The sequence below is a fragment of the Raphanus sativus genome, chromosome 8 (assembly GCF_000801105.2).
Source record: "Raphanus sativus cultivar WK10039 chromosome 8, ASM80110v3, whole genome shotgun sequence".
NCBI lineage: Eukaryota > Viridiplantae > Streptophyta > Magnoliopsida > Brassicales > Brassicaceae > Raphanus > Raphanus sativus.
This window is the reverse complement of record NC_079518.1, coordinates 21,198,613-21,211,911: the sequence shown is the minus strand read 5'-3', so window position 1 is coordinate 21,211,911 and position 13,299 is coordinate 21,198,613. Positions and strand designations below refer to the sequence as shown.

Below are 13,299 nucleotides of genomic sequence, written 5' to 3'. Positions count from 1 at the left end.
TGATCAGCAACAACGATATTGATGCCGTTTAGAAGGCGTATGAAGGTTTTAATCGAAAAACGAATTTTCAGGCACGAAGCGACGTCTCGCAGTGCTTTGAAGTTTGTTTTTCTTATGCCATAAAGGACTATGGGCTTTTAGAAATCGGGAATGTTTCCGGGCGATAGTTTATGATTTTATTTGGTGGATACTGGATCCATTGTTGAGGCCGTAGGCGAATTGATTTGCGGAAAGTTTTCGAAAGTTTAGTTTTTTTCGAAAATTGTGGGAGCGAGCGGGTGTACGCACCCCACTCCCCCCTTTTAAATCGGGGGGATAGCTGAACCACCGGTTGGCGAGTTGCCTACGTACCTCTTTCGAGGATCAAGCCATCTCGTAGTTCTGTTGTCCACGTTTACGATCTAGTGGTAGTATTTCTTGAGATGCATCGCATTCCAAGTTCTCGGATTTTTACGTCTTGCATGTTCGCGATTTGATACGAACCTGGTCGGACGACTTTTATGATTTTTGTATGGTCCTTCCCAGTTTGCTCCCAGTTTTCCTGCGTTTCGTTCGGCAGTGTTTTGGAAGACTTTTCGCAAGACCAGATCACCCTCTTTGAATCTTCGATGACGCACGTTCGCGTTGTAGTATTTTGCGGCGGCCTGCTGGTAATTTTGAATTCGGATGAGGGCTTGGTCGCGACGTTCGTTGACGAGGTCAAGATTATCCAGCAGCATGGCATTGTTCAGGTCTTCCCGTTCGGGAAGAAATCTCCCCCGTACGCCGGGGAATTCTACTTCCGCCGGAATCATGCATTCTGCTCGTAAACGAGAGCGAACGGAGTTTCCCCCGTTGCTCGTCTTGGAGTGGTTCGATGAGACCAAAGGACCCCTTCGAGTTCTTCTGCCCATCGTCCCTTTTTGGCTTCCAAGCGTTTTTTCAATCCGTCTAGGACGGTTTTGTTTATGGTTTCAGCCTGTCCGTTGCACTGCGGGTATCTGGGAGTAGACTTGTTAAGTCGTATTTTTCCATTTTTCGCAGAATGCCTCGAATCGAGTGGAAATAAACTGAGACCCGTTGTCCGTTACGATTTCGTATGGGACACCGTGTCTGGTTATGATGTTTTTCCAGACGAAGTTCTCGACTTGCACGTCTTTGATACTTGCGTAGGATTCTGCTTCCACCCATTTTGAAAAGAAATCTGTGAGGACCAGCAGGAAACGTTTTTTTTTTGATTTGTGCAGCGGTCCGACGATGTCCATCGACCATCGCATGAAAGGGTACGGAGATGAGATAGAAGAGAGGATTTCAGCGGGCTGATGAATTGTCGGGGCGTGCCGCTGACACTTCTCGCATTTCGAGCGAACTTCTCGCAATCCTTTATCATAGTTGGCCAGTAGAATCCGTGGCGTTTTATTTTGTTGCGAGAGACCTTCCGCCGGAGTGGTTTCCGCACGATCCGGAATGAACCTCTTCCATGATTTTTCTCGCTTTTTTCTCCTTCCGCGCAAGTCATGAGAGGTCCGGAGAATCGCCATTTGTAGATTTCGCCTTCCACGGTTACGTATCGTGCTGCCTGGATTTTTATTTTCCGGGCTGCCCATTTCTCCGCGGGTAGGGTACCATCTACGATGTAGGCTTTGATAGGTTCTAACCAGGGAGTGTCGCAGCCATAGTCTGTTTGGTCTGCGTCGTCTTCCGGTTGATCTTCGTTTTCTTCCGCGCCTTCGATCTGTGTTCTGATCAGGTGGCGATTACCGGCGGTCCGATGCTTGGATGCTCTATGAATTCGACGGGAATTATTCTCTTAAGCCCTGGATCCGAGCTTGAGGCGAGAGCGGCTAAAGCGTCAGCTTGGACGTTTTCCGAGCGTGGAATCCTGGTTAGCGCAAATTGCTGAAATCGTGGGCCAAGTCTTGGACGACCTTCAGATATGCGTTCATCCTTTCATCCCTTGCTTCGTATTCTCCGCTGAACTGGTTTGCGACTAACTGAGAGTCGCAGTAAGCGTGAATGTTTCGAATCTTCAGCCCCTGGGCCAGTCGTAGGCCCGCAATTAGCGCCTCATATTCTGCTTCGTTGTTCGATGCATGAAAATCCAAGCGGAATGATTGCTCGAGGATTTCTCCTGTCGGCGAAGTGAGTCGGATCCCGATTCCAGATCCTTGCTTGGTCGAGATCCATCGACATGGAGATCCCATGTTGACCAGGATCCTCGTTAGTTAAGTCCGTCGTGGGTAATTCTACCAAGAAGTCCGCGAGTACCTGCGATTTCGTGCAGGTTTTTGGACGATATTCGATATCGTACTCGCTTAGTTCAATCGCCCACTTCGCGAGTCTACCAGACTGGCTTGGACTGTGTAGAATCGTCCGTAACGGAAAAGTGGTAAGCACCACGATGGTATGAGATTGGAAATACGGCCTAAGTTTCTTGCCGAAGTTATGACAGCGAGTGCCAATTTTTCCATTAGCGGATACCGAGTTTCGGCATCTAGTAATGTTTTACTAATGTAGAAGACCGGTTTCCCGAATTCTTCTTGAATCAGGACGCCACTGACTGCTGATGCGGATACTGCGATGTAGAGGAACAAGGGCTCTCCGACTACGGGTTTGCGAGGATAGGAGGGGGTGGCCAGATACTGCTTCAGCTGTTGGAAAGCTTTCTCGCAATCCTCTGACCACTCGAACTTTTTGTTCCCCTTTAAGGTTTCGTAGAAAGGGAGACACTTATCCGTGGAGCGCGAGATGAATCGGTTTAAGGCCGCGACTCGTCCGGTCAGCCTCTGGACTTCCCGCTTGGTTCTCGGGGAGGCCATTTCTATCAGTGCGTTGATTTGTTTCGGATTGGCCTCTATTCCGCGGAATGTTACGAGGTAACCGAGAATTCTCCCGACGCCACGGCGAATCTGCATTTTGCTGGATTGAGTTTCATGTTGTGCTGGTTCAATCTCTCAAAGCATTCCTCCAGGTGGACTACGTGGTCGCGTTCGTCAAGAGATTTTACCAACATATCGTCGATATACACCTCCATGGTTTTTCCGAGTTGCTCGGCAAACATCCGATTGACGAGTCGCTGATACGTGGCGCCGGCGTTCTTAAGACCGAAAGGCATTACTTTGTAGCAATAGGTTCCTCGGTCGGTAATGAATGCTGTCTTCTCGCGGTCTTCGGGATTCATCATGATTTGATTGTAACCGGAGAACGCGTCCATGAACGATAGGAGTTTGTTTCCTGCGGTTGCCTCGACCAGACGGTCGATGTGCGGAAGCGGAAAACAATCCTTCGGGCACGCTTTGTTGAGATCGGTAAAGTCGACGCACACTCGCCATTTCCCGTTCTTCTTCTTGACGACGACGGGATTGGCGAGCCAGTCGGGATATCTTACTTCTGTTATTGACCCAACTTTGAGGAGTCTTTCGACTTCCTCATTAACCGCAGTCGCCCGTTCGGGGCCTAGCTTTCGCCTCTTTTGTTTTACGGGTTTATGAGTTGGATCGATGTTGAGTTCGTGACATGTTATGTTAATGTCGATTCCCGGCATATCTTCCGCAGCCCAAGCGAACGTGTTAAGGTTCTTCTTGAGACACGCGATGAGTTCTGCTTTCAACGGATCGCGGAGATTGGCTCCAATCTCCACGCACCGCTCTGGGTTAGTCTCGTCGAGGCAGACCGAAATTACCGGTTCGCAAGTGGGCTCACGTTTCCCTTCTAGGACCTCAGCTCTTTGCGATTGCCAGAAGATTTCTGGAGGGTCCTGCGATGCTGGTTCGTGGGTTGCTTGCTTTTTTTTTGGTTATTTCGGGCTCAGAGTTTTTCCGTTTTAACCCAGTGGCCAAGCAGACTTGCGGCGCTTTACGATCTCCTTGTATTGTTTCCACTCCGGAGAGGGTCGGAAATTTGAGGCACAGATGGAAAGTCGAGGGGATCGCTCGCATGGAATTTAACCACGGAGTCCCGACGATCGCGTTATATGCTGCTGGACCGTCGACTACCAAAAATTCCACCGTCTTCGTGACGCTCCCGGCTCTGACCGAGAGATCGACCGAGCCGAGGGTCATCGTGATGTTTCCTGAGAGTCCGATTATCGGATTGGGATCGTCCGTGATAGCGTTTAGGTCGATTCCCATCCTCTCGAGGGTGTTTTATATATAATATTTGTCGAGCATCCGGTGTCGACCAATATTCTCGCTACGTCGATGTCCTGGATCGTTAGTCTGATAACGAGGAGTTCGTCGTGAGGTTTGGCTTGACCAGCCGTTGCTCTATCCCCGAATGACACGATGTTGCGGACAGGTGATGTGGCCATGCTGTTGTTATCAATCGTAGGTTTTGAGTAAGAGAATCCGACCCCCCTCCTTCTAGCGCCAAACTGTGGGAACCGAAATTCGCACTGTCGATTTTAGTTAAGTTAATCGAAGGAAAACTAAGTAAACCTAGTTTTCCCTGAAGGCTCGGATTCTCTGCGATAACCAAACGAAATTGATAGAATAAAGCAACGTAGCGGAAAAATTGCACTAAGGCGTTTTATTGAATAGATGGTACAATATTCTTCCGAAAAAGGGAAGTAGAGAAACGCTGAAGCGAAAAACGACGGAAATAAAGGAGACAAAACGTTCTAAGCTTTGCTCCGCTAGTCTAACTCCTAAGTCCTAAGCTAGCAGGAATTCTCTAAGTCCCTAAGTTTCGGATTTGCTCTCTCTCTGAGATTTTTTGCTCTGCTCTTCTTCCTCTCCCAAGCTCCTTTATATACTCCTTCTTATGACGGTCTTTCTCTTCTGGGCCGCAAGGCGGGCTTTCTTTCCATTTTCGTCGGCTTCATGTTTATCGGAAACTTGACATTTATCTTCGGAAACTTGACATTTATCCTTCCGGAATTTTAGCATTTATCTTGTTATGTAAAGATAAACGTAAATCGTCGTATCTATCTCAGATAATCGTAAACGGACTGTCCGATCGCGTTTGGTCCCTTTCGGGCCGTTTCTAGGACTTCCGTTGTTTTCTACGATTTCTTCGGAAGTTCTTCATCCGTTCGTAGAGTTGAGATGAGTGGTGTCTTAAGATAACCATCGCTGTTTCGTACGAAGAATTTAAGATCTTCCTTCCCGTTGATATCTTACGAGTTTCCGAAGTGTTTCCGACGATTTAGATTGGAGTAAGAACCGGAGTTTGTACGCGGAATCTCAATGATTCGTCCGCGAGGACTTGGGAAAGACTCAAAGTACAGACTTCTGACGGCCGGGGCCTAGAACTTATGCACGGAAGCTTGTCATCCGAAGACCCGAGCCAGCACGGGGCTAGCCGCCCGGCGGCCATGGCCAGCACGGGCGCTAGCCGCCGGCGGCCACGGCCAGCACGGGGCTAGCCGCCCGGCGGCCACGGCCAGCACGGGCGCTAGCCGCCGGCGGCCACGGCCAGCACGGGCTAGCCGCCCGGCGGCCACGGCCAGCACGGGCGCTAGCCGCCGGCGGCCACGGCCAGCACGGGCTAGCCGCCCGGCGGCACGGCCAGCACGGGCGCTAGCCGCCGGCGGCCACGGCCAGCACGGGGCTAGCCGCCCGGCGGCCACGGCCAGCACGGGTGCTAGCCGCCGGCGGCCACGGCCAGCACGGGGCTAGCCGCCCGGCGGAACACGCCAGCACGGGCGCTAGCCGCCGGCGGCCACGGCCAGCACGGGCACTAGCCGCCGCCGGCCACGGCCAGCACGGGGCTAGCCGCCGGCGGCTACAGACCAGCACGTGCGTCTGACGAGGGCTTCGATTTGATATGTCGATCGTTTTCTGGGTCCTCACGGTTTGGGAGAACGGGCTCTTTGAAGTTTTAAGGCGGATTCCTTGTCGTCCGGCCTATCCAAACTTAGATCGCTTCCCGTTTCTTCCTTATACTTTCGTATGACAATAGACTTAGCCGTTAATTTCGAGATAACCGTTTTTGACCCCAACACACCACAGCAGAACGGTGTAGCTGAACGTATGAACAGGACTCTGATGGAAAAGGTGAGATGTTTCTGGTTTGAGTCGGGTCTAGAGGAAAAATTCTGGGCTGAAGCAGTATCTACGTCAGCATATGTGACAAACAGGAGTCCATCTTCTGCCATAGATGGGAACATTCCGGAGGAACTTTGGTTGGGCAAGAAGCCCGGTTATCTGCACCTGAGAAGATTTGGATCAGTGGTTTACGTCCATGCAGATCAAGGAAAGCTCAAGGCCAGAGCTAAAAAGGGAATCTTCATAAGTTATCCAGTGGGTGTGAAAGGATACAAAGTTTGGCTTCTTGATGAGGAGAAGTGTGTTATAAGCAGGAATGTGGTATTTACAGAAGATAAAGTCTACAAAGATTTGGATGTCTGCAAGAAGAAAGCAGATGTCGCAGAGGAGCTAAGAAATCAGACGGTGCTGGAAAATACAGCAGGATCTGCGTCAGGACCGGAAGTTGATACTTCAGGTGGAGCTGTTGAAGAAACAGTTGAGTCAGCTGGTGACGTAGGTGACAAACAAGGTGAAAGTCTTGAGGATATCAGCTAGCAAGAGATAGAGTTCAGAGAAGAATAGTGCCACCTGCACGGTACTCCGACTCAGATGATGTAGCAGCGTTTGCACTATATGTAGCTGATGATGTATGTGCTGAAGAACCTCAAGACTATCATGGAGCGATGAACAGCGAAGAGCAAAAGCAGTGGGCTGAAGCATGTGGTGAAGAGATGACTTCACTGGACAAGAACCAAACATGGAAGCTTGTGAGAAGGCCTAGTAAGCGTAAGGTGATAGGCTGCAAGTGGGTCTTTAAGTTGAAGTCTGGTATACCTGGTGTTGAGAAGCCTAGATTCAAGGCTCGGTTAGTTGCTAAGGGATACTCTCAGAGGGAGGGTATTGATTATCAAGATGTGTTTTCACCCGTCGTGAAGCATGTATCCATAAGGTTCTTGTTGTCAATTACAGTGAATCAGGATTTGGAGCTTGAGCAACTTGATGTAAAGACTGCGTTTCTTCATGGTACACTTGAAGAAGAGATTTACATGGAGCAACCAGAGGGATTTCAGGTTAAAGGGAAAGAGGATCACGTCTGTCTACTTCAGAAGGCTCTTTATGGACTAAAGCAGGCACCAAGACAATGGAACAAGTGTTTTGATCAGTTTGTGGTTAGTCACGGTTTTGTAAAGAGTGAATATGATCACTGTGTTTACATCAAGGAGGTAACCAAAGGTACATACATCTATTTATTACTATACGTGGATGATATGTTGGTTGCATCAAAGGATGCGGCAGAGATCAGGAAAGTGAAGCAGTTGCTGAGCAGCAGATTTGAGATGAAGGACTTGGGTCCAGCAAGACGGATTTTGGGAATGGATATTGAGAGAGATCGTGCAAAGGGGATTCTAACACAGTCTCAATCTGGTTATATCAGGAAGATTCTCAAGGTATTCGACATGGATGAGTCAAAGAGTGTATCAACACCTATTGATGCACATTTCAAATTGTCAGCTGTAGCAGATGATGAAGCAGAGACTTGTATGGATGATATTCCATATGCTAATGCTATCGGAAGCATAATGTATGTTATGATAGGCACGAGGTGTGATCTGGCGTATGCGTTGGGGTTGGTTAGCAGGTTTATGAGTAAACCTAGGATGGTTCATTGAACTGCGGTTAAGTGGGTATTGAGGTACCTGAAGGGAAAACAAGATCTGAAACTGTGCTTCAGGAAGAATGAGGCGTTTAATGTTGAAGGTTTCTGTGATTCTGATTTTGCTTCGGATCTGGACAAGAGGAGGTCGATCTCAGGTTATGTTTTCAAGGCTGGTGGGAATACAATCAGCTGGAGATCAAGTCTACAAAGTGTAGTGGCATTGTCGACGACTGAAGCAGAGTATATGGCGCTTGTTGAAGCAGTCAAGGAAGGAATTTGGTTAAGGGGCTTAGCGGAGGAGCTTGGATTCAAGCAAGACACGGTGGTGATATCGTGTGACTCTCAAAGTGCATTGTGTCTAGCCAAGAACAATGTGTATCATGAGAGGACTAAGCACATCAGCAGAAAGATGCACTTCTCAGGGATATAATCGCTCAAGGTGATGTAAGTGTGAAGAAGATATGTACTTCTTGGAATCCTGCAAATATATTAACCAAGGTTGTTCCGGTTAAGAAGTTTGAGGAAGCGGTGGACTTCCTTGGTATGTCCGAACACTAAGGAGCATTCGGCATCGCCTGGCAAAGCACGAGTTTGCTTAACCTAAGTAGTGGATCATGTTTGATGTCATCAAGGTGGAGTTTGTTGGGATTCGAGACTACGTCAGAGACTACCTCAGAGACTACGTCAGCGAATACTTCAGGGACTTCGTCAGTCAAGATTTGGTGATGGAAATCAAACAAGATCGCATAACTTAAACCAAGACAAGGATGTCATATTAGGAAAAGGAAATATCACTTTATTGAAGGTGATAGGTTCTTGGAAATATTACTTCTCATGGAGTTATGGAAGTTGCAAGTATTTTGGAATATTTCCTAATAGGTTTATGGAAAGGGGCGAATGCCCTAATCCAACTAGGTTAATGTAATAAACTCCTACTATATAAGAGGAGCTCGTGTGCACTCTTCTCTGTAAGTCTTTGTAACGATCTGTGCAAGAAAGACCTAGCTTGGTTGTAAGCTTTGGTTGTGATAGAGAGAGAGAGGTACTATATCTTGTACTTGAGATTATAGTGATTTGCCTCTGATATCTTGCATATTTACATGTTTTTAGCTTTCATATCTTATGCATTTTGATCATATAGCTTAGATCTTAGTGTCTTTAGGATCCACATTGCATTCATATGTCCCTATCAGGTGTTGGAGCATACTATGAGATGATGTAAAGTGTTTAAGAGTTCAAAGATCCAAAGGAGGTGAAGAATGAAGCTCAGCCAAGCAAGTACTCTCTTAGACTCGACTAGACCGGAATGTCGAGACCGGAATCACCATCCCGGGCGTGAAGAGGCAGGACCGGAATGGAGGACCGTGGAGGAGAAGCCGGGTGTGAGGGCAGGACCGGAATGGCTGGACCGTGGAGGAGAAGCCGGGCGTGAAGGCAGGACCGGAATGGATGGACCGTGAAGCTAGACCCGGGCGTGCAGGGCAGGACCGGGATGCAGGACCGGGATCACCAAGCCGGGCGTGATGAGAAGAGACCATGGTCGAGGCTGGTTTCCTCAAACCGGTCCGGTTCGACCAAATTCGACCTTGGGTCATTTTAAACACTATTTTGAAGCTCTAATTAGCCTTGTGCAAAGGGCATTCTAGTCTTTTATCATATGTGTCTCTCTTTACCCTAAACCTAAGTATAAATACTTGTAATCTCCATTTGTGGAGGATTATCTTATTTTCCTCTTAAGAAACACAAAACATTTTGGTGAAAGTTCTTTCCTTGAATCAAATCATCATCTTCTTGTGTGTTCTTGAGTGTTTATAATTTCTTATTGATCTTTCTTAAACACCATGGGTTCAAGAGTAATCATGGTGATTAGTGAGTAGATCCACTTTTGGATTCATGGGTTAGGGAGATTAAGGGTGATTAGGCTTGATCTAAGGTGTTTAGGTGTAGATCCTTCTTATTCCTTGCTAGTAGAGTGTTTTTAATGCTTCTTTAGGGCTGGCCTCTCTAAAGTTGAGTTCTAGACATTTCCCACCCACAAGGTGTTTGATGAAATGTCTGAACCAACTCTCCTAAGCTTTTAACATACTCTACCAAAGAGATTTGTTGTTAAAGGTGTTAAGATGGCTGTTAGACTTATTTTTAATGATTGCTTCCTAAACATTCAACCTAAGAGATTAGATGCTTGAGTTTTGGAAGCAAATGAGCATTCAATTAGAGATAAAGTTTGCTTAGTCTTGTGTCTAGGCCTAAGGTAGATAGATTGATTGTAAGCTAGCACCTTAGTTTGAGTTTGATCACCCAAAGTCATGTTCCCTTATCCCATGAGTCATCTCATTCTCATAATCAAAGAAAGTCTTTTGCTTTGTTGCATTTTTATTCCTATTTTAGTATAGTCTCTCATCTCATCTTGATAGCATTTAGCTTAAGCATGGTCTTGCATTCCTAGTGCTTCGCATTCTCTTAGAATTGGATTGACATCCTTTATACTTCAACATTTGAATAGGATCTTAACAAAATCATGTTATCAGCCTCATTGCCAGGCCCCGGGGACGTAACCACATTTAGGTGAACCCTGGGATATCAAATTCTTGTGTCTATCTTCTATAATTCCGTGTTCTTCTTCTGTTCTCCATAGATCTATAAACTCATACTTTCTAACGTACTACGACAAGTGCATCAGAGAGTGTTTCAGCGAGTTTGTGTGGTGAGTTTTCCCAACAGACATGATGATAGAATCCGGACATACCTCGATCGATACCAGCAGTTCTTTTTCCTACTTGGATATGATGGTGGGTTGCCCAAGCAGCCTTTCCCCAAGGTTCTGAAAATGTAATAATTTCAGCTCCTTTGAAATGGCTCTTGACAGGTTGGTCACAGCCTTTCCCCAAGGTTCTGAAAATGTAATAATTTCAGCTCCTTTGAAATGGCTCTTGACAGGTTGGTCACGTATCATTGGAAAGGTACATTTGACCGATTCATGGGAAAAACTCAAAATAAATGGCGGATTAAAGGAGTTGTGAGACATTACGGTTACGTCGGTGAAGAGTCCGCCATAGTCACAGCTTCGTCGGTGAAGAAGAATGAAGAACTCTAATACCATGTGGGCCATAAATGATGGGCTTAAGTTAAAATAACAATACCAGTCCAAATCGAGTATAAACAGCATAATATACTCAGACGCATGCGAGAGAACAGAACGCGTGACACACATGATTTAACATTGTCTCGACATGTGGCAAAAATATCCCACTCCTCTAAAGTGACGTAGCAGCGGGAAAAGACAGACTTTATTGGTGTAGATTTTGTAAAATATTTGTACGTTGACCTGAAAATAGTATAAACAGGTTATAGGTGTGTTGAAGTAATAATTATAAGTTCCATAATCTCCCCCATCGTTGCTGTACTTTTTTTTATATATACATGTCTCACCATGTATATTTTACAATAGTTTCTACTAATTTCATGACTGCTACAGAGTACTTGCATTTTCAAAAATTAGCTGAAATAGGTATATGAACAATGGAGATACGACTGAATTAACCAACCTATATATATCTACTGGATTAAAAGCAAACAAATCGTGCTTTCTTTTTTTTTTTTTTTATAGCAACGATCATTACTTTCTTTATGTTCAAGGAATAACCACTAGATTATTTAGATTTTTTATTTGTAATAAAATATTATTATTTATATTATATTGGATATTTTATTTATTTTAAAATTTTTATTTTATTTGTACAGACCGAATCAGATATCCGATTAAAAATCTAAAATAAAAATATTTTGTAATTATAAAATATTTTTGTCCGGATGGGCGGATGAAACACCTAGAAATCCATTACATAGAGTATATTTTTTTCTATTTGGACTTTTTATTCTCCTAATGTTTTGGGACATCCTATCAAGACTTTTCTCTGAAATCTTATCCAAAACTAGGGTTTGTTCATCTGTTCAAGATCCAGTTTTTAAATCAAAGGAAGATTCTCAAGAAGAAATAGTCTGTGCTCGGGTAGATCAAGTGGTGTAAGTATTGGCTGGTCTCGATGTCGTCCAAGCTTGATAAAGCTATGCTACACATGTCGCTGGAAGAAGAAGATGATGAACCCTGTGTGCTACCTGACCGTCTGGAGTTCTACTCTACGGAGAGGAACGAGATGAGTTTGGTGGGGAGGCTTCTGAATCCGAAGTGTCAAAGAATGGAAGATCTGATCCGTGAAATGCCAAGGAAATGGCAGCTGTATGATCGAGTGAAGGGGGTGGCTTTGTCTAAGGAAAAGTTTCAGTTTATCTTCAAACATGAGCAAGATCTGTTGGAAGTTCTGAACAGAGGCGCTCACACTTGTGAGAACTGGTCGATTGTGATAGACAGGTGGGTAGCGAAACCGCCTGAGGATTATCTGCAGCACATGAAGGTGTGGGTTCAGATGAGGAACATTCCTGTAAACCATTACACGCCAGGAACTATATCCTACTTGGAAGAATTTGCTGGTCAAGTTATCGATGTTCCTTATGATCCTGAGAAAGCGCAGTACAAAGACTATGTAAGAGTCTTAGTGAAGTTTGATGTGTCTAAACCACTACGAAGATCCAAGAAGCTTACACTATCTGGGGGTGAAGTGGTGAATATCTTATATGACTATGAGAGGGTTCAAAAGAGGTGCTATACATGTCAAAGGCTCACTCATGAACAATCTCAATGTCCCTTTGAGGTGAAGAGTAAGCTGGGTGGAACTCAAGAAGAAGCCTCTTCCGCAGGAAGCAAGAGAACAGAGCTGATAGAAAAACTGGATGAATCTGACCCTTTATTTGGAGTTCTGCCAGAGAATCAAGTTGGAAGGGACCCGATTTCTGGAAGACCGAAGATTGCAGAAGAAGTTCTCCAAGGGATGAGACAGTACTTGCTGGCAGCGGAGGGCCCGGAAAAGCTGGCTAGAGAAGATAGAGTGAGGAAATCCATTGAAGACTTGAAGGATGACCCCTTAGGTCAGAAGACTTTTCTTAGATTGGAACCGGCTCCAACTATTTCAAACGCTCTGGACAAGGGAAAAGGAGTGGTGTACGACTTCAGTGCTCAGAAGAAGCAAGTTGTAAACCCAGAAAAGCTAATGGCCAGTGCCATATCAGCTGGTATGAAGGTGCTTCAATCTGGGAAGGTGGTGTCTGAGCTCCCGGTCTCTGAATCAACGGCTACTTATACTCATCTGAGTTTCTCCATGAGGGTTCAACGGGTTATAGTGTGGGTATCTATGAAACAAACACTTCCGGGACCTCTCTAAAGAAACCTAAAAGTAGAAAAAGGCCAGGAACATTCAAGAGAAAAGGAAATGGGAAGAAGGTGATGAAAGAGGATGCTGCCACAGGGATACAAATCGGAGAAAGAGTAGTAACTGATACAAAGAGGAAGGCACCAGAAGATGTCGAGCCATCTAAACGCTCTGCAAGGTTTAAGAAACCATTGGTGGTCCCAAATGAGGGACCGTCCAATATTTAAATGGCGATGGTAAGCTGGAATTTCCAGGGCCTGGGCCGTGCACGGGATTTGGTGATTCCAAGACTACGGGAAATGAGACAGCAACTTTTCCCGCAGATTTTGTTTTTGATGGGGACGAAGCAAAACCGCGACGCTCTTGTAGATATTCAGACTTGGCTAGGCTACGATAGGATAATGACTGTAAATCCTATTGGGTACAGCGG

General features: G+C 45.8%; 1 protein-coding gene across 1 annotated transcript; it reads left to right on the top strand.

Moving 5' to 3' along the window:
- The first annotated feature begins 11,648 nt into the window (after positions 1–11,648).
- Positions 11,649–12,881, top strand: LOC108820262 (uncharacterized). Its single transcript, XM_018593227.2, has one exon. The coding sequence runs from the start codon at positions 11,649–11,651 to the stop codon at positions 12,879–12,881; it is 1,233 nt and encodes a 410-aa protein (XP_018448729.2).
- Positions 12,882–13,299: the final 418 nt, after the last annotated feature.